This window comes from Canis lupus, chromosome 21, assembly GCF_003254725.2.
Source record: "Canis lupus dingo isolate Sandy chromosome 21, ASM325472v2, whole genome shotgun sequence".
Classification (NCBI taxonomy): domain Eukaryota; kingdom Metazoa; phylum Chordata; class Mammalia; order Carnivora; family Canidae; genus Canis; species Canis lupus.
In genome coordinates, this window is record NC_064263.1 from 13,947,396 (window position 1) to 13,965,942 (window position 18,547).

General features: G+C 39.3%; 2 protein-coding genes across 14 annotated transcripts; one reads left to right on the forward strand and one right to left on the reverse strand.

Annotated features, from left to right (window-relative positions):
- Positions 1-18: 18 nt before the first annotated feature.
- CREBZF (CREB/ATF bZIP transcription factor) lies at positions 19-5,574 on the forward strand. 12 transcript variants are annotated; one of them, XM_049099020.1, is made up of 6 exons: positions 19-1,408; positions 1,617-1,694; positions 1,944-2,058; positions 2,796-2,864; positions 3,485-3,599; positions 4,655-5,574. In XM_049099020.1, exons 1-2 carry the CDS (start codon positions 294-296, stop codon positions 1,630-1,632), a joined length of 1,131 nt encoding a protein of 376 aa, XP_048954977.1. In that variant the 5' UTR covers positions 19-293; the 3' UTR covers positions 1,633-1,694; positions 1,944-2,058; positions 2,796-2,864; positions 3,485-3,599; positions 4,655-5,574. The 12 variants fall into 12 exon arrangements, with proteins under 12 accessions (XP_048954977.1, XP_048954978.1, XP_048954973.1 ...); XM_049099021.1 differs by lacking the exon at positions 3,485-3,599 and having other exon boundaries at positions 1,617-2,058; XM_049099016.1 differs by having other exon boundaries at positions 2,796-5,574.
- A 3,765-nt stretch (positions 5,575-9,339) lies between these two features.
- TMEM126A (transmembrane protein 126A) lies at positions 9,340-18,137 on the reverse strand. Of its 2 annotated transcripts, none has more exons than XM_049099022.1 (5): positions 17,889-18,137; positions 15,930-16,060; positions 12,221-12,414; positions 10,174-10,288; positions 9,340-9,581 (listed from the first exon to the last, which is right to left on the reverse strand). In XM_049099022.1, exons 2-5 carry the CDS (start codon positions 16,019-16,021, stop codon positions 9,389-9,391), a joined length of 594 nt encoding a protein of 197 aa, XP_048954979.1. In that variant the 5' UTR covers positions 16,022-16,060; positions 17,889-18,137; the 3' UTR covers positions 9,340-9,388. The 2 variants fall into 2 exon arrangements, with proteins under 2 accessions (XP_048954979.1, XP_025275263.1); XM_025419478.3 differs by having other exon boundaries at positions 15,930-16,028; positions 17,889-18,082.
- Between the last annotated feature and the right edge of the window lie 410 nt (positions 18,138-18,547).

The window sequence follows — 18,547 nt, forward strand, 5'->3', positions numbered from 1 at the left end:
GCGAAACGCCGTGGGAGGGGCTGGGTGAGATCGACTGACTTCCGGCCGGGCCGTTGTCTGGGTGGCGCGGTCGAGTCATTGCGGGGCCGCGGCGCTTCGCTCTCCCATCCCTCCCCCCGCCCCGGCGCGGGGGGTCGACCAGCCGAGTGGGGCGGGCGGCGACTCGGCCCTTCCCCTCCGTTTCGCTCTGGCCAGCTCCCGGGCCCCGCGCGCTGGGGTCTGGGGTCCTGGGGGCCCGCGAGGCCCGGTCTGAGGGGCCGGGGCCTACGTGGGCCCGCCCGCCGCTGGGCCCCATGAGGCATAGCCTGACCAAACTGCTGGCGGCCTCGGGCAGCGACTCCCCAACCCGCAGCGAGAGCCCGGCTCCGGCCGCGACTTGCTTGCTGCCCCCGGACCTGACCCGGGCGGCGGCGGCGGCGGCGGCGGCGGCGGCGGCGGAGGAGGAGGAAGAGGCGGCGGCGGCCGGATCTCCCGGCCGCAGGCAGCCGCGGGGCGACGAGGGCGACTCTGAGGCCGGGAGGGGGGGCCGCGGCGGCGTGGCCGTGCGCGCGCCCTCGCCCGAGGAGATGGAGGAGGAGGCGATCGCCAGCGTCCCCGGGGAGGAGACGGAGGACATGGACTTTCTGTCCGGGCTGGAGCTGGCGGATCTGCTGGACCCCCGGCAACCGGACTGGCACCTGGAGCCCGGGCTCAGCTCGCCCGGGCCCCTCTCCTCGTCCGGCGGAGGCTCCGACAGCGGCGGCCTGTGGAGAGGGGACGACGACGACGAGGCCGCGGCCGCCGAGATGCAGCGCTTTTCCGACCTGCTGCAGAGGCTGTTAAACGGCATCGGAGGCTGCAGCAGCGGCAGTGACAGTGGCAGCGGCGAAAAGAGGCGGAGAAAGTCCCCAGGAGGCGGCGGCGGCGGCAGTGGCGGCAACGACAGCAACCAGGCGGCGACAAAGAGTCCCCGGAAGGCGGCGGCGGCTGCTGCCCGTCTAAATCGGCTGAAGAAGAAGGAGTACGTGATGGGGCTGGAGAGTCGAGTCCGCGGTCTGGCAGCCGAGAACCAGGAGCTGCGGGCCGAGAATCGGGAGCTGGGCAAGCGCGTGCAGGCACTGCAGGAGGAGAGTCGCTACCTACGGGCCGTCCTGGCCAACGAGACCGGACTGGCTCGCCTGCTGAGCCGGCTGAGCGGCGTGGGACTGCGGCTGACCACCTCGCTCTTCAGAGACTCGCCCGCCGGTGACCATGACTACGCTCTGCCCGTGGGAAAGCAGCAGCAGCAGCAGCAGCAGCAGCAGCAGCAGCAGGACCTGCTGGAAGAGGACGACTCGGCGGGAGGAGTGTGTCTTCATGTGGACAAGGATAAGGTGTCGGTGGAGTTCTGCTCGGCGTGCGCCCGGAAGGCGTCGTCTTCTCTTAAAATGTAGGGTCAAGTAATCTGCTCTTTATCCGCGTTTACCCCTTTCAACTCCCTTACACCATGTAAAACACCTTAGTGGGACATCTTCACTGGACACATTTCAGAGGAGGAAAAAGTAATATTGAATCGTTAAGTGTTTAGCTAAAAGCATGAATGTGACACTGTAACCAACTCCTAATGATAACATGTGACTATTAAATCTCTCTGACAGTTTCTTTTTTAGGTGATTTCCTTCCTGCCAGGCTCCGTTGTAGGGGTTACAGAACAGTCGTTCCCGCCTCACAACCTGGTAAGGATCCATCTCTTCACGTAACGCTCATGCTCTGCTGCTTAGTCTACTTTAATGGGCAACATCTCAATTTGTGTGTGTGTGTGTGTGTGTGGGTTTTTTCTTTTCTTTTTCTTTTTTTTTTTGGAAGGTGGGAGGGGAGGTCTAATTTGGGCCCTGTCCACCCTGGAAACAGACTTGTGCTGGTCAGTAATGTATTTAAGATGCTTCTTCTGGTTGAAATAGCTGTTAATGTGTCCCCTTGTTCAGACTTGCGTGTACCTAGCTCTTCTGTCCCCAGTGTGGACATGGCCTTGGATGACATCGGTTCCAACTGTACACTGAAAGCTGCTAATAGAGATACAGTTTGGAGACAGTGAAACAGGTGAAGTTGAATGGAAGTTCCGAGTTGTACAAGGTGCAAATTGGAATTCCAATTTTAGAGCAACTTTTTAGAGGTTGACAATAAGTATTTGGGGCTTGCACAAATGTGATAGTTAACTTTGCTGAAGATGACAGAAATATCTTAACTATTTGGGTATGCCTTTTAGTTTTCAGTAGGAGATCTAGAAATACAATCTATTCAGATGAGAAGATTTTAATCTCACCATTTAAAAAGTTGGAAATTAACATGCATCTCTGTGTTAATTAATTAAAGGAGGAATAAGAGTGGTTAATGAAATGTTTCTTTGAGGACCAGCACAGTGATTACCCTATCACTGACTATAAATAAATTGTTGAACACCTTTACTTTTGTTGTATTAAAATTTTAGGTTAAATTTATGTATGATTAGATAAATTGAAGGTTTGTGAAATGTGAATGAAAACATGTAAAGTGAGGCTTCACAAAGAATCTTACTACTCTCCTTATTTCAAGGTTTTTGTCCTTTTTAAAAATAATTTTTTTAAATTGGCTGGTTCTGGCTACTTAAGGACACGATCGACACTTTCCAAAGATGGGACATACTCTTCCCTTGAAGTACTGTATTATCCATTGTCCAGTTGTATAGATTGAGTTACGGTGTCCTTCAGTGTAAGAGGCATTAAGAAATTCTTTGTGAAACATCACTGTTTGATAAAGTATATACATATTTAGCATCCTTGTTTTTCTTTGTGCTAAAGTGGATACAGCTGTTGGGGCAGAAGAGACGGGACCAGCTGCTGGCCACATTTCCTGCTTTATTTTAAAAGGTAGTATAAGAAATGAGGAAAAAGAGGTAATTTCAGGGCTTCTGCTGTCTTTTTATTTTAAAATGTTCATAATTAAAAAGTATTTTCCAGCAGTCCAAAGATGTAAGTTATCTTACACATGTTTTATTTTGTTGTTATTTGGTTATAAAAATGGAATCCTTGTTCTTGCAGAACTGTAAATGTTTTGTTGCTAGATAACATGATTTGAGACCTAACTTTGGTCTCTGGTTTCCAGTGCATTACAGCATATTTTGTAAAATCATCTGCACTTGAGCATGAATGGGTAGTACCAAATTCACAGCCTGGAGTGATGAACCTGCTTATTCCTAAGTGCAGGAGCAAGCCCCTCACAATGCAGCTGCATGGATTTTTAGTGCCTACTGAATTATATATATATACATATATATATAAAAACCAAAAGTAGTTGGAAAAATTATTTGAAATGACTAATTTGTGCTATCTATGGAATATGTTAAATGTAGCTTTTTGAAACAGAAGCCTTGAATTGAAATTTAATTAATACTTGAACATTTTGTATATATTTCTTTGTATATAATTTTGTGCAGTACCAATGACAAAAATACGGTGTCATAATAAAACCAGGTTTGTTGATCTTTCAGTTATGGGCTCAAAGAATTTATTCATCTCTAACATGACATTGGAAAATAATGGATGAAAATAGGAAAAATGATTGTTGTTAATGCTGACTGTGGGTCTTAAAAGGTTCTGGAAGCAGTAAGTGTGTTTTTCTAAAATACCATTCCCTTGGAATATTTTCTTCTAATGTCAGTGCTTTTCCTGCATCATTTGAAGTTCGGGGCTGGGGAGAAACAGTAATCAAAGCTTTCTGAAGTGGGATGCTTTGAAAATTCCAAGTGTAGATTTTTAGGATGTCATTTTATAAATGGCAGTTTTTGGAAATACTTGATTAAGAACTTTTGAAAATGGAGATTAGTATCACCTATTTTTAAAGCTGCTTTGTTAGGCTTCTTATGTTTTAACTGTCTTTCCTTAGTTTCCATTTCATTCTTTTTTTTTTTTTTCTTCCTAATTTTGGTGACTTAGTGATTTTTGTCATTTTTTTACATCAACTTCATGGTCTTGTTTTTACATGGTATTGCATGTATTTAGGACCTATCTAACAGGGGCTTTAAATAAATTTGATCATATTTATGTGTAAGCACATTTTACTGTAAATGTTTGGGTTTCTGAATTTACAACAGATCTGTTGATTTCAGTATGTAGTAAACAATATCTTAAAGTGTCCTATTCACTACTTGTTAATTAAAAAGTTATGATTAATATGAAATTGTTGTCTTACTATTTTTAGAAAATTGTGTTCTGAATGATTGATAGTTGGATAAAGGAGATTTTTTGGCATATAATGTGGATTGTTTTGAAATTTTAAGGTTTGGCTCTACTTTAGAGGTTGAAAACAACTTAGTATTTGGGGAACCCTTTTTTTTTTTTTTCTTCCCCCCTTCTTCCCTAATTGCCTCTTTGGCAAAATGATACAGAATTAGTGTAAAGAGGTAGTGTTTTGATATTTGTCTTCTGATGGTGACAGGAATTCATACATTAATTGAACTAACACATCATACTGACCTTCTATTTCTATCATATTGACTTACTGTTTCTGCACTTTCTTGACCAGTCCTAACTAAAAAGTCCACGTTTGTTAAAATGTAGTCACACCTCTGATATAATCCAACAAAAAGTGTTCGAAATATTTTAAATATTTGTGCATTTTGTAATCACTAAATTAATCTCTCTCTCTTCTCTTTAAACAGCTTAGCAGTGTCTGCAAAAAGAATCTTTTCCTACAACCTGTTAACTGACTGGACTGATGGTAACAAAGTAATTGTGGGAGCCATGTCGGTCAAAAATTTGGCATCTGCTGAAAAAAATGAATGCCATTTTCAAGTTCCCAAATTACTTCTATACTGATTTCACTTTCCAGAAATGGAGATATGAAAAGATTCTCTGGAATCCTTGAAAGACTTAATAGAAATACATGAGACTAAGTTAATTTTGGAACAAAATTATACTTTTTTTTTTTTTTTGGTCTTTCATGGGAGTGATACTCAGTTCTTTGCATACCTTTTAAAAATTGTAACCATTGGAGAAGAGAATTATAGTATATCATCAAGGAATATTAGATTCTTTACATTATCAAGAACACATTCTATGGAATTACATTTAGTGGAGTAGAATTACATAAACAGGCCATCAGGGATCACAAAGCTTATCATGAGTTTGTACTGACTTCCTGGAACTTGAGAGCTAATCTGGAGTATAGGCAGACCTTGCTGAGTAGAATACAAAAGTTAATGTAAAGTCCTTAACTATAAAGAGTAGTCTTTTTAAATAGATGCATTGATTTGTCTTGTGTATCTTTGAAAAAATTATGATTAACTATGTGAGTAGTTAATTGCAATTTAGGGTAAGAGGATGTTTGCATTCTGAGATTTTGGCTTCTTGAGTTTTCTCTGAGTACTTGACACTTTCTTGACTATTTTGAGGTTTCTAATGAATGGTATCCTAGTTTCTACTGTTATATATTAAAATGTCTCTAGTCGTATGTAAGGGCTTTAGTATTCTGGATGATGGAAGGTTTTTTTGTTTTTTGTTTTTTTTTGTTTTTTTGCATTATGTCGTTGTTTTACCTAATTGAAACACTTTTCCAGCTTATTACAAGTGTGAAAAAACACTCAACTCTGGATTGTTTTATTTCATTTTCATTGGATTATGTTAATACATTCTTTCATTTGGTCTAGACGGAGTCATTTTATCTTACTGACTCATTGGGAAGTGTACAGGTTAGAGGGGTGGGAGGGATAGGAGACAGGCCCAGAATGATTTATCATAACTATATAGTTTGGTTATTGTATGCTATTACACAAAACTTTTATTAAATCTACTCTGTATCTTGCGATCTAAGTACATTCAGTGCCTGTGATGCAAGGCAGCAAAGAGTGGTTTACCCTTGATTGATGAATGCTCCTATTGGTTATAATTCTACAAAGATTTGGCATTAACAGTAGCTGGAGATAATCACTTCTTTGATAGAGTGGATAATTCACTGCTAATAAGAATTAGCTTTAAAAATATGTGATCATGTAGGTCAGCATTTTGATGTTCCAGTTTAAGGTTTCACTGATTTAGTCACATTTTTTTAAGCTAAATAACCTGATGATTCTTGAAAGTTGAAGAGGCAGTAAAATACTTTCGAGTGTTGTCTTCCCCACACTCATTATCAATACAGAGTTTTGAGACCCTCCCAAATGTTTTATTTCTGTATTTAGTTCTGCAGCTTTTTCTTCAGAAACCAAGTAGTTCCCATCTAAGCTGTGCATCAGAAAGGGGAGGTCTTCCGTAGAAACTTGGAGAATGTTTTGTGTGGCCAGCACCGTATTTTTCACATATTTGACCGTGAATATCTCAATCCTCTCCAGCAGTCACCTACTATTGTCTTATGTAATATACAGCCTTTAGCTCTGACCTAGACTACAACAAATGGTCATTTACTTTCAGTTTTGAAGTGCAGAAATAAATTTTATTCAGAAAGTATCATTAGGAATATAAATCATGAATGTTAGGGAAAATTGATTTCAAAAATATACAGATTAATAGAAAGTTGCTTATGAACTTGCCTTTCTTTGCCTTTTTCATTGCTTTGGTTATTGATACAGTGTTTTTATCCCTTTTTTTACTTTTCCCAGTTTGTATATTCAGGATTTCTTTCTTAGAACCATTTTCCCCACTTTTTAAAAAGAAACCTGTTTATATTGGACCTAATGATTTTTGTAGTTTTGTTGACCCAAAATTATTTTTGTTGAAAATTATTTTGCTTAATTTTCAATCTAAAAATGTAATCTTTAATGGTGTTTTAGAAATTGTGTTGTCTTAATATGTAGATTTGATTTTTATTGGTGGCCCAACTTTTCTTTATACCATGTCTCTGAATTTTACATCTTTGCTATACACACACACACACACACACACACACACACACACACACACACTGAGTTTAATTCCTAGACCCCTCTGGCTCTTAATGTTCTATAGTTTGGGGTTTTACAAATTATATTATCTGAAGTACAATATAATAGGAGTCCTCTTTCTTTAAGCAAGATTAACTACACCATGTAAATTGTGAAAGACAGATTTAAATAGTTTACTATGACTGAACTATTAAAAACTGTCTTCCTGACTGAGGTAGTGTTCTTTAGGTCTTAGCTACAAATGACTGTTCCCTAAATTGTGATGCAGTCACAGCAAGTTTACATGTATTTACCTGCCCCCAACCAAAAATTTTGGTAGAGTAGATTTGTAGCAGTAGATGTAAAATAATACAGTCTTCTGCTTCTGTTGCCCATTTTTCCTAATTGAAAAGATGATTTAAATAAAAAATATATGGTAGAGGACAGATGCTAGAAAGGAATCTTTTTTGGTTATAGAAACCATTGCAAACTCTTCTATATATTGATGGCATTATGTCAGGAATGTGTCAGGATAAGAAAACAGTTATTTTATTTTTTAAGAAAACAGGTTTTACTGAACTATCAATTTAGTTACATCAGTGGCTTTAGGATTATCCAAGTTGATTGCACTATTCTCTGGAGTCTAATTTAGTAATTTGGGTTTCTCATTTTGAAGTCAGGAATTACTTTTAATTCATTTTTTTCTCTGTTGTGGTAAGTAGAACTCTCCTTTAAATAAAAATGATAGTATGTAGGTAGAGGTGTGTAATTTTGAGTCAGAGACCTTTAAGTAAAGCATATTCGGTATAGAAAACAAAATCCAGAAAGGAATCAAAACAAAAAGAAAAATCACCCCTAATTCTCTAACATAGAGAATATTCAAAGCAAAAAAATAGATTTTTTTTGCCTCATAATTGGGAATATTTCATATATAAATTTGCCAGGGAATACATTTTAAGGCACTTGTTGAATTCTCAGCTTTGCTTTCTGGAAAACTTAAAATGTATTTTGTTAATTTCATTTAAATTTTAAAATCTTTAGCTGTACTGCTTTCTTTTTGACGAGACCCTGAAAGCGTATTTCACTTGTGAGACTACCTTTTCTATGTGACGAACTTAAATTCTTCTGTCACACAGTTAAGTAGCATAAGATTATTTAACAGGTCACTATATTTGAAAGGAGTAATTTAAGATGCTTGTGAATATGATCTGGGATGGCACTTATTTTATATGACTGGCTTATAAGAAAGTGCTGGTCTAGATCTATACTGTTCAGTACTGTAGGCATTAGCTACATGTGGTGAAAATATTTAAATTAAAAAAAATTTATTCAGTTGCACTAGTTACATTTCAGGTGCTCAGTGGCCACATGTGGCTAGTAGCTAACATTTTAAGTCATGTATAAAACATTTCCATCATCACAAAGTTCTCTGGACAGTGCTGATTTTAGATGCTGTTACATGAAAATAAAGAACTGAGATGAAAAGTTTTACAAAGGGGAACACCAAAGGTCACTTCAAAAATTTAAATGATCTTAGGAAATGAGGAATATTAGACTAGGCTGTTTCAGAAAACAAAACCAATAGGAAAGAGTATAGCTACCATTTAAGTGCTACCACTTAAGGTCAAGTGCTGTGTTAGCTCCTATATATTATATAATACCAATCTTGAGTGAGGTTACTGATGAAACTGAGGACCAGAGAGGTTAACTTGCTAAGCCTCACACAGCTGAAAAGAAGAGGCCTGGGTATGTCATCGCAAAGAACTATCCCACACTAGATGGAAGCTTCAAAGGTAGAATTTGCCTCAATCTTCCAAGAATATAGCTTTCCAGAGACAAGTGTGTAACTATATCATTATATCACTGTATTAGCTATATCAATATATCGGCTCTAGACTCAAGACTACTGGAATTGATTCCTGTCCTGAGGAAGGTTAAATATATTCTAAGTGTCTATGGATTAATAATACCTATGGAAAGAATGATTTGGGGAAACAAAGTGAACATTTTCTGTAGTGAACTAATCCTCATCCCTTCCTCCTGCTTAGTTGGATTCTTTTTTTTTTTTTAAAGATTTTATTTATTCATAAGAGACACAGAGATAGGCAGAGGGAAAAGCAGAGTCCCTGCAGGGAACCTGATGTGGGACTTGATCCCAGGACCCAGGGTCATGCACTGAGCTGAAGGCAGATGCTCAACCACTGAGCCACCCAGTCATCCTTCCTGCTTGGGTTCTTAATGAGGTCCTTAGTAAAAACTGCTGTATGGTTATTTTTCCTGTGTTACAGACCAAAATGTGCTTAATGTAAAGGCATGGAGCAAACAAAATAGAAGAGAATATTGGGCAAACTAGAAAAGTTCTATTCTTTTTTAAGGGGAATAGCCCTTACTAGTATTCAGCCTTTTGTTGTTGCCCTATGTAGCCTTATGTTATAGGTCCTAGAATTGTACCTCAGGTGATTACAAGTCTGTGTTTATTCATACACTTGACATTTATTCATACATTACAACTTTATTTTTGTGTACACATTTGTTTAACCGTCACTGAATTTCTAGACCAGGTTCAGGTAACTGAAGGGCCTTTATAATTAGTTTATATTGTCTAGATCCAAGGTATGCTGCAAACACAGTCTGGAGTAAAATGGGAAACAACATCTTTCTAAAGACAGGCTTAGAAATTCTAGTCCAGTAAGTTAAGATGTTTCCTTTCTCTGGTAGCAGGGCTGACTCATATCTATAAGAAAACATGGAGACAGTTCTCTAGAAGATAGTTTTATCAAATAGCAAACCTATGTACAATATATATTAATCCAAGAAGTGTTAAAAGTAGCTTAGGTAAAGATTAAGGTAATTCAGTTATTCTCTTTGATGTCTCTTGGTCCTTAAAACTGTACTTCTGTTTTCTTTCGTCTCCTCCTCCACTTCACCTCTGAAGGCTCATACAGCTGATAGCTTGATAGAAGAGTTCATCAGAAAATAACTGAATTATACTGGCTTATTGCCAGCCATTTTGTGGGAATTTTCCTTTAGTGGAATTACTCAAAGTCGTAACACTGAGCATATAATTAGCTATCATGCTAGGCACAGTACTGTTTGTATCTTTGTTGTTGGCATTCAGTACACAAGTTAAAGTTAAGAACCTGAACTACACATGCAAGAGGTATGTATAATGGGATCAATTTCTAGAACAGTTTTCAAATTCTTGAGAAGTAATATTACTTATAAAAAAAAAAGTAAGTCAAAAAACTAACATTGCCTTAACATTTTCTAGGTAATCGTTTATATTTGAAGTTTTTTGATGATTATAAGTAAAAAAAGAATCTCACCTGGCTGCTAGGCCACCATTCACAGGTATAGCCAAGAAAACAGGGTACAGACCACCAAAGACCAGACCAACCAATCCACTCCGTGTTATGGTACAGGTTTCACAATTCAAATCACCTAGGAAATAAATCAGTTCTGAAATGATAGTCAAACATGGTTTAAAGAATGCAAGGTCATCTTAAATGTGTCACAGATACTCAATTTTTAGGCAGCAAATGCAAATCTTAAGGTATGTTGGAAGGTATAATTATATGTACAGACAACCTAAAATAGTTAGAAATATCTGATAGAGGATTTTTTTTTTAAGATTTTATATATTTATTCATGAGATACACAGAGGGAGAGAGAGGCAGAGACACAGGCAGAGGGAGAAGCAGGCTCCATGCAGGGAACCCGATGTGGGACTTGATCCCAGGACTCCAGGACGCCCTGGGCCAAAGGCAGGCGCTAAACCGCTGAGCCACCCAGGGATCCCCTGATAGAGGATTTTTAATCTCAGTCTGTACTGCTTCTACCTTTCTGCACTTGTATTGGCAAACTTGAGCTAATATTTTTCTGTCTGTAAGAAACTTTTAACCCATGGGAAGTTTTAAAAAAATAATTTGTACTTCTTTTTTTTTATATTATATAGTGTGACTATTTTTATAGAATTCTTTTTTCCTTTCTAAATTAGTGTAAGCTATATTAAAAAAAGAAAGCTAAGTTAGTAACTTATGTTTTACTCAGTCTGTTCAGTTCACTGGGTGGTAGATAGCCCTAGGTCATAAAGATTCTTTCCATACAGATGATGGGGATTCAAGCAGAATACTCCTACAGTTTAAGCCAATTTGGAACAGCACTTAAGAGAATTTAAATGGACAGTGTCTCCCATCTTACCATCACCTATGGTAATAGTATTTTTTATGTGAAATCAATAAAAAAAATTCATAATTAGCTACAGGCATGCCTCATTTTATTGTGCTGCACTTTATTGCCCTTCACAGATAATGCATTTTTTTTTTTTTTTTAATTAAAGGTTTGTAGCAATCCCTTTTGAGTCAAATCTGTAGGTACCATTCCCAGCAGCATTTGCCCATTTCTGGGCAAATATGTCTCTGTCACATTTTGGTAATTCTCATAATATTTCAGACCTTTTTATTATTTGTTATCATGATCTGTAATCAGTGATTGCCACATGCTGAAAGCTCAAGTGATGGTTAATACTTTGTAGCAATATTTTCTAAGGTATTTACATTGGTTTTTAGACATAATACTAGATACCCTTTAAACAGATGATATCGCTTATTATAAACATTTTTTATATGCCCTGGGACATAAAAAAATTCATTTGACTTTACTGTAATATCCACTGTATTGCAGTGGTCTGGCAAATCTGCAGTATCTCCCAAGGTATGTCTATACTCCGAGCACTCAGCACATACATTAAAACTATCAAAAGGAAATCAAGTCTGCATATATTCGATAATTCTCGTGTGTATATATCTAATGCTTTGAAAGATTTACTATGAAAGTCTTTTTCCCATATATATATTTTTAAAGATTTTATTTATTTATTCAACAGAGAGTGAGTGACAGCACATGAGCAGGGGCAGAGGGAGAGGGAGAAGCAGGCTTCCCTGCTGAGCAGGCTCCAACCCAGAAACCCTAGGATCATGACCTGAGCCGAAGGTAGAAGCTTAACCAACTGAGCCACCCAGGCACCCCTACCATAAGTGTTTTTGTCTTGAGGGACTTCCCGATACGTTTTTTTAAAAAAAACTAAGGCAGTCAGCATTTAAAAATATAAAGTCTGCAAATATTTCTTACTTTAAGTATTGTAGGAAAGATAGGTAAAGTACTTAGAATTGCCATGTATGTGTATTTTACTTGTAGAGAAGACTGCTAATATGAACTGCCACTTTACAAAGGCTTAGCACATTTCAGCCTTACCCATTCACTGACTATGACATGGCATATAGCTAGATACCTGATGTAAATATTGAAGGATTACTGTAAGGTGCAAATAATATACACCAAAACAAATTCTAGTGATAGTGAAATAGAATTTACCTGTATTCAAAGGTAAACTTACAAAACCTTTGTAAGATGCATGAGCCGTCAAAAACGGGATCACTGCCATTGGTAAGCCAGCAGCTATACGAGCCTGTGTCACATTTAAGATGCGTCGAAAAAGACTGTTTGCTATTAGACCACAGAGAGCAGCATTAAGTCCAATATATGCTGATCCATTTTCAAACAGATTCCTGAGTGGCGACAAAAAAACATTTTGGGAGGGTACTATGTTTTGTGAACTGTCCAACAATTGTATGTTATTAGGGCTTAGCAGGACTTTAGGAATAACAGGATACAACATTTATCCCTTATATATAACCCCATAAAATGAAAACCTTTAAAAATAGTGTTTTATTTTTTTTAAAGATTTATTTATTCATGAAAGACACAGAGAAAGGCAGAGACACAGCCAGAGGGAGAAGCAGGCTCCCCACAGAGAGCCGGATGTGGGACTGGATCCCACGAGATCACTCCCTGAGCCAAACGCAGACGCGCAACCGCTGAGCCACTCAGGCATCCCTAAAATAATGTTTTACATACAAATTTTTATTTTAAACCTTTTGAATTTGGTCAACACTTAAGGATAGAGTGATACATTCAGATTTTGCTAAATGTATTTTGTGATTCTGTAAAAGATTAGTATAGAAATTTTCCCCCAACTATATAATGGGGAAGAGCTTCAAAGAGTCTTACATGAATACCTCTCCTTTGGGTTCCCATAATACCCAATACTTTCCTCTCTAGCACAATAGATGATAAAGTGGTACTATCTTATCATCAATGATTTATAATGTCAGGCTTCCCCACTAGTCTTCAAGTAAATAACTTGAGGATAGTGGATACAAAGATCTAGTCATTTTGGTTTCATTAGCACCTGACACCTAAAAGGCATTCAGTAAGGTGGAGCTAATTATGTTTCCTTTCACTTTACCCTGAAGCATTAGAGTCAAGGACAGGGAAGTGGAGGAGTTACTTGCATTTACAGGATACTATATGCTAGGTACTTTACAACCTATAGAAATAAAGAATAAATTGCTGTTTGAGTTACTAAGTAGTATGGTTTTTAGCCAAGGTATGTATGAGTTTTAAAATGCATGTTCTGTGCTTTCTTTCAGAAGAAATGATACCTAAACTTAATGCTAGATACTGTACTCCAAACTCTTCAGTCTACCACTTAACTTTTTTTTTTACCACCTGCCTTGCCATCTACAACACAGGCATCAGTCTCTTAAATTTTTCATTACTTATTTAGCCAGACTAGCCACACAATACCCCCCTAACCTCTATGGTTAATGCTCATCTTAAAACAGCTTTTCTAGGAATTCCTGAGTTTCCTGTATTTTATAATGCATTATTTTCCTTACCTGTCACTTTGCAATCATAATGGTGCTTGTCATTCAATCATTGAGCACCTACTACATACAGCAGACTTGATGCTGAAGTCACAAAAAATTATTTTCTACAAAAATTATTTTCTACCTTCAGTGTTTTCATAGTTTATTATTGGAGGATGAAAGACATGTGAACATGAGATATAACATGAGATATAACAAATCTACTGAAATGGTAATGGTATAACAAATGGTAATCTACAAGAGAGAGGTAGTTTAAAAACTTAGGGTACACAAGATAATATTTAAAAAGTTAGGAGAGGGCAGCCTGGGTGGCTCAGGTTTAGTGCCGCATTCAGCCCAGGGTGTGATCCTGGAGACCCAGGATGGAGTCCCATGTCAGGCTCCCTCTGCCTGTGTCTCTGCCTCTCTCCCTCTCCCTCTCTCTCTGTCTCTCATGAATAAATAAATAAAATTAAAAAATAAAATAGATACATGAATGAAACATGAACTATAAGTGGCAATGAAATATACAGTACATATAATTACTTTGTAGATCAGAAACTGAGGTTTTTTGATAGTTTTATATACCTGAGGACTTTTCAAATAACTATTATATAAGAAAATAGGAACAGAGGAAAAGAGGGAATAAGGCAAAGATGATGAGACATTGTCACCTACCCTGTTCTGATTCCAATGTTTGAGAGCAATTTATTACCTCCAAACTAAAGCTTACTTTGCAGTTCCAGCTTACTTCCACACTGTTCCTCTCTTCTAATTTGGTGAAAGTACCAGTGATAGCGCCTGCTCTTTTCTCTTCAAAGCTGCCACCATTGGGATCCCTGGGTGGCGCAGCGGTTTGGCGCCTGCCTTTGGCCCAGGGCGCGATCCTGGAGACCCGGGATCGAATCCCACATCGGGCTCCCGGTGCATGGAGCCTGCTTCTCCCTCTGCCTGTGTCTCTGCTTCTCTCTCTCTCACTGTGTGCCTATCATGAATAAATAAAAAAAAAAAAAAAAAAAAAAAGCTGCCACCATTGACCTTATTCCTATGTTAGTCTTTCTGGCGCTCTACCTTACTTCCTGGAAACGTGGACATAGGCCCTTTTTTGCTTGAAAAGTTGTTCTGTTATCTACCTTAGGAAAACCACTAAAAGGATGTACAGTGTGTGTGTGGTGGGGGAAGAGCCATAGGATATAAACCTTATGAAATCTCACCAAGTTCTTATTGTTGCCCTTGGTTTATAGGTTCTCGTTTGTTGAGACGGTGAGTGGCGGCAAGACTGGAATTTACTCAGGACAGTAGAATAAAACCAAAATGCATTTTAAATCCTTCAAACCCTTACCACTCACCAAGATTATTATGCCAGTTTTCCTACTGGTCTTTCTTTTCTCTCCTACATTAAATCTATTTCCCAAAAGCAACTGGAATGTTCTCTAGAAATGTTAGCTGGGTCATACCGTTCCCTGCTTAAAACTCTTCCTGTTCCTTCAACCTTATGCCTATTTCCCTGGTTCCTCAGATATGATCAACTCTTTGCTATCCTATGGCTGAGGCATATGCCATCCTCTCTGCCTTAGATCTGTCCCCAAAACCCCTCCCTAGGCTGGCTTCTTTTTTTAAAATCCTTTTTGGCCTCATAATTTCTCTTTAAATGGAATCTAGTCAGAGAAGCCTTCTTGCTAAGGATGTGCACTATAGTTTACTCAATGTTGTCTTCAAAGATCAGTATGATTCGTATATAGCTTTTTCTATTTAATGATAGAGATCTTTTAGCCATGATCCCATTTCTCTGGCACTCCTTGTCTAGTTACGTGTGTTATATGGCACTCTCTTGGACTGTTAGACGTAATAATAGAAATGAACTGACAAGACAATTTAAAAGCTATTTTAAAGGTCTGTTATTTAGATGAGTTCATAAATGTTCACATTTTTTTTTAAAGATTTATTTATTCAGAGAGAGCGAAGAGAAAGAGGCAGAGACACAGGCAGAGGGAGAAGCAGGCTCCATGCAGGAAGCCCCATGCGGGACTCGATCCTGGGTCTCCAGGATCACACCCCAGGCTGCAGGTGGCGCTAAACCGCTGCACCACAAGGGCTGCCCTAAATGTTCACATTTAACAATACTCGAAGCCAAATGGAAAAACTGAGAATGATCATATAATTAAATCCAAAGATATCAATTCTAGCCTTGACCACAAGCAAAATAGTTAATCTCTTTTGGTCTCTCAGTTTTTTTCAATAAGGCAAGAAAAAGAGCTCGGTTTCTTTCTGATGTCCTATGTTTATATTTAAACCAAATAAATGTGAGATAATGAACCAATTATGAAAATCCACCTGGTAAAAAATATTTTTAAACTAAGAAGGGATCTTACCTTTCTGCTTCTGGGAGTTGGCTAATTTTTCTGGTTATGATATTGAAAATTAAGTTTTCCTTGGCAGTATCATGTGGTTCATGATTTTCCATCTTGAGCCTTAAATTAAAATATCTTTCAATAATATATATCTATAGAAAAAACAACAAAATGGCTTATAAAAAGCTTTCTAAATACCATAAATATTTAATTTAAAAATTAGCTATAGTTTGATTCATAATCTGAAAAATCAATGCATATACATCATACAAAAAAAATACATTCCAAGTGAAATAGAAACCAGACATGCAAAACAACCCATAAAGCTTCTAAGAAATAAAGAATATCTTTATAACCCTTAAACATATTTCTTAATTTGCAAATAGCACTGAACATAAAACTAATATTAATATTAGTCAATAGTTAATATTGATCAATAGATACTATAAAGATCTATATAAAGCCAGAGTGGGAGAAAATGTCTGCAATATAACTGACAAAGGAGCAGTTAGTACCCAGAAAATGAAGAAATGCATATCATCAAGAAAAAGGCAAACAACTCAACAGAAAAACTGGCAAAAGGTTTGAACAGGTACTTTCACAAAGAAGGAAGCAAACAGCCAATAAACACGAAAATATGCTTAACCTCATTATAATCGGGGAAAACAATTAAAAACAGTGACAGGTTAGGTAAATTAAAACCTAACAATTTCAGTTACTGGCAAAAATGTGGGGTAACAAACTCATGAGCTGCTGGTAGACATGTACATGGTACTCATTTTGCGTACAACTACTTGGAAAAAGAAAGAGTTGGGTATTATTTAGTAGGTAGAAGAAACATTACCAGTTTCACTTATAGGTATACCCTAAAGTAGAAATTAGCAAACTTTTCAAAAGGGCCACACATAATAAATATTTTAGACTTTGCAGGACACATACGGTTTTTGTCAAAAAGGACGGGAGTTCCTTGATCCTTGCATGGGATGGTGAATTGGGAGCATTAAGCTCATCAAGCAAGATTTCAGGGTAGCAAAGTTAAGAAAAGCAAAAGTTCAGAAATAACAGCAAAATACAACATAGTTTTATGAAATCAGATTTTCGTGATTTGTTATCCATTTGCTACAAGATTAATTTACAACACTGATTTACTGCTGGGTACCAGATCATTTGGAACATGTTAAGTGAACTGAAGTTTCATATCCTTAGATTTAATAAATACAATGAAGACTTAAAAATTTACATCTAGGTTCTGGGACTCAGACTTCTTGATGGACTTGGTTACAATACTATGAGAGCTACAGTATCTGCTGCCCCCTGCAGGAGCTTTGAATGATTCTGTTCATGTTTGGAATGCGTGTAGAAATACATAAATTCAGTATACACAGAGAAAGTGTACAGTGTGCATGTCTGAAATAAAAGTTATTTCCTCAGAAAGTCCTGCCTAATGTTATCAGTTTATATTTTATGCTCTGCATACTGGTGAGGTTCCAAGTTCTAGGAACTAGCCATTTCTAGGGTGTAGTTTTTAAGTCTCCCTAATTCAGTAGAAGTTTCACATGGCAGCCTGCAGTAAGACGTCGTGTCTCGTATTAATAAATCCTAATCCAAGACAATGCCACCTTTAAATACCACAAACATTTCCAAAGGCTTTTTTTGCATTAGCTCTCTTTGTCCCTCAGGTTAACTCTCAGGCGAGGCGTCAACTGGGTCCTCTGAAAATGGTTAGGCCAAGGTCATCCTGGATACTGGCAGTAAAACTGGGGTTAAATTCAAGCGCAGGCGTTTATTTTTCCTCTTGGCTTAACGTAAAGGTAAGATGTAGGGCGTGAAGCGACGAGACGGTAGCGCGCCCTCCCCTCCCCCACCTCCGACCCAGTCCCGGGGTCTCGTTCCCGCACTGCCCGCGACCAGCCTGTCGCCGCGCGGTGCTTCTCCAGGTATGCGGGCACCTCTGCGCGCTTTCCCCCGGAATGCCAGTACCTTAGGCTTCCCTCTCGGCAGTCGGTGCCTCCGCCAGTCCTGCTCCGCCCGCTCGGGGCTCACTCCAACCTCCGCTCAGCTCGCCCGAGCGCAGCCATCTTTGGCGGGCACGTGACCCGGTGGAGCGCGCGGGCCGGTCGGGCTCCCCGGATGCCGCTGGCCGCGGGCGCCGCTTCCTGGGCTGCGGAGTGAGGGGTTCGGTCGGCGCGCAGCGGGGGCCTCACGACCAATGCCCGCCTTCCGGGACGGAGCCTGTGGAAATGGAAATTTGGGGTTCCTGCTCCTTTCACTGAAAACCCGCCTCATTACCTCAGCTTCTGGCCAGCGGAGTCTACCTCGTGTGTGGGCGTGGGGTATATGGAACCGCACGGCCCTTGGCCGCAGGATGGGTATACTCAGTTAAAAAGAAGTAAAAAAAAAAAAAAAAAATTTTTTTTTTTAAAGATTTTTATTTGTTCATGAGAGACAGAGAGGGGCAGAGGGAGAAGCAGGCTCCCCGTGGGGAGCCCGACGCGGACTCGACCCCAGGACTGTCGGGTCACGCCCTGAGCCCGAGGCGGACGCTCAACCGCTGCGCCACCCAGCTGTCCCCCAGGGATGGAGCCGAGATTGCGTTGTGGTTTTCTATTCTCCCGTGCACCTTAAGCTCCCTGTGCTGT

Coding starts and splice junctions, on each gene's coding strand:
- TMEM126A (XM_049099022.1), bottom strand. CDS start 16,021: ATGGAAAATCATGAACCACATGATACTGCCAAGGAAAACTTAATTTTC. Junction 12,415..15,929: donor CAACTCCCAGAAGCAGAAAG/GTAAGATCCCTT, acceptor GTCGCCACTCAG/GAATCTGTTTGAAAATGGAT. Junction 10,289..12,220: donor AAGTTTACCTTTGAATACAG/GTAAATTCTATT, acceptor TTTATTTCCTAG/GTGATTTGAATTGTGAAACC.
- CREBZF (XM_049099013.1), top strand. CDS start 294: ATGAGGCATAGCCTGACCAAACTGCTGGCGGCCTCGGGCAGCGACTCC.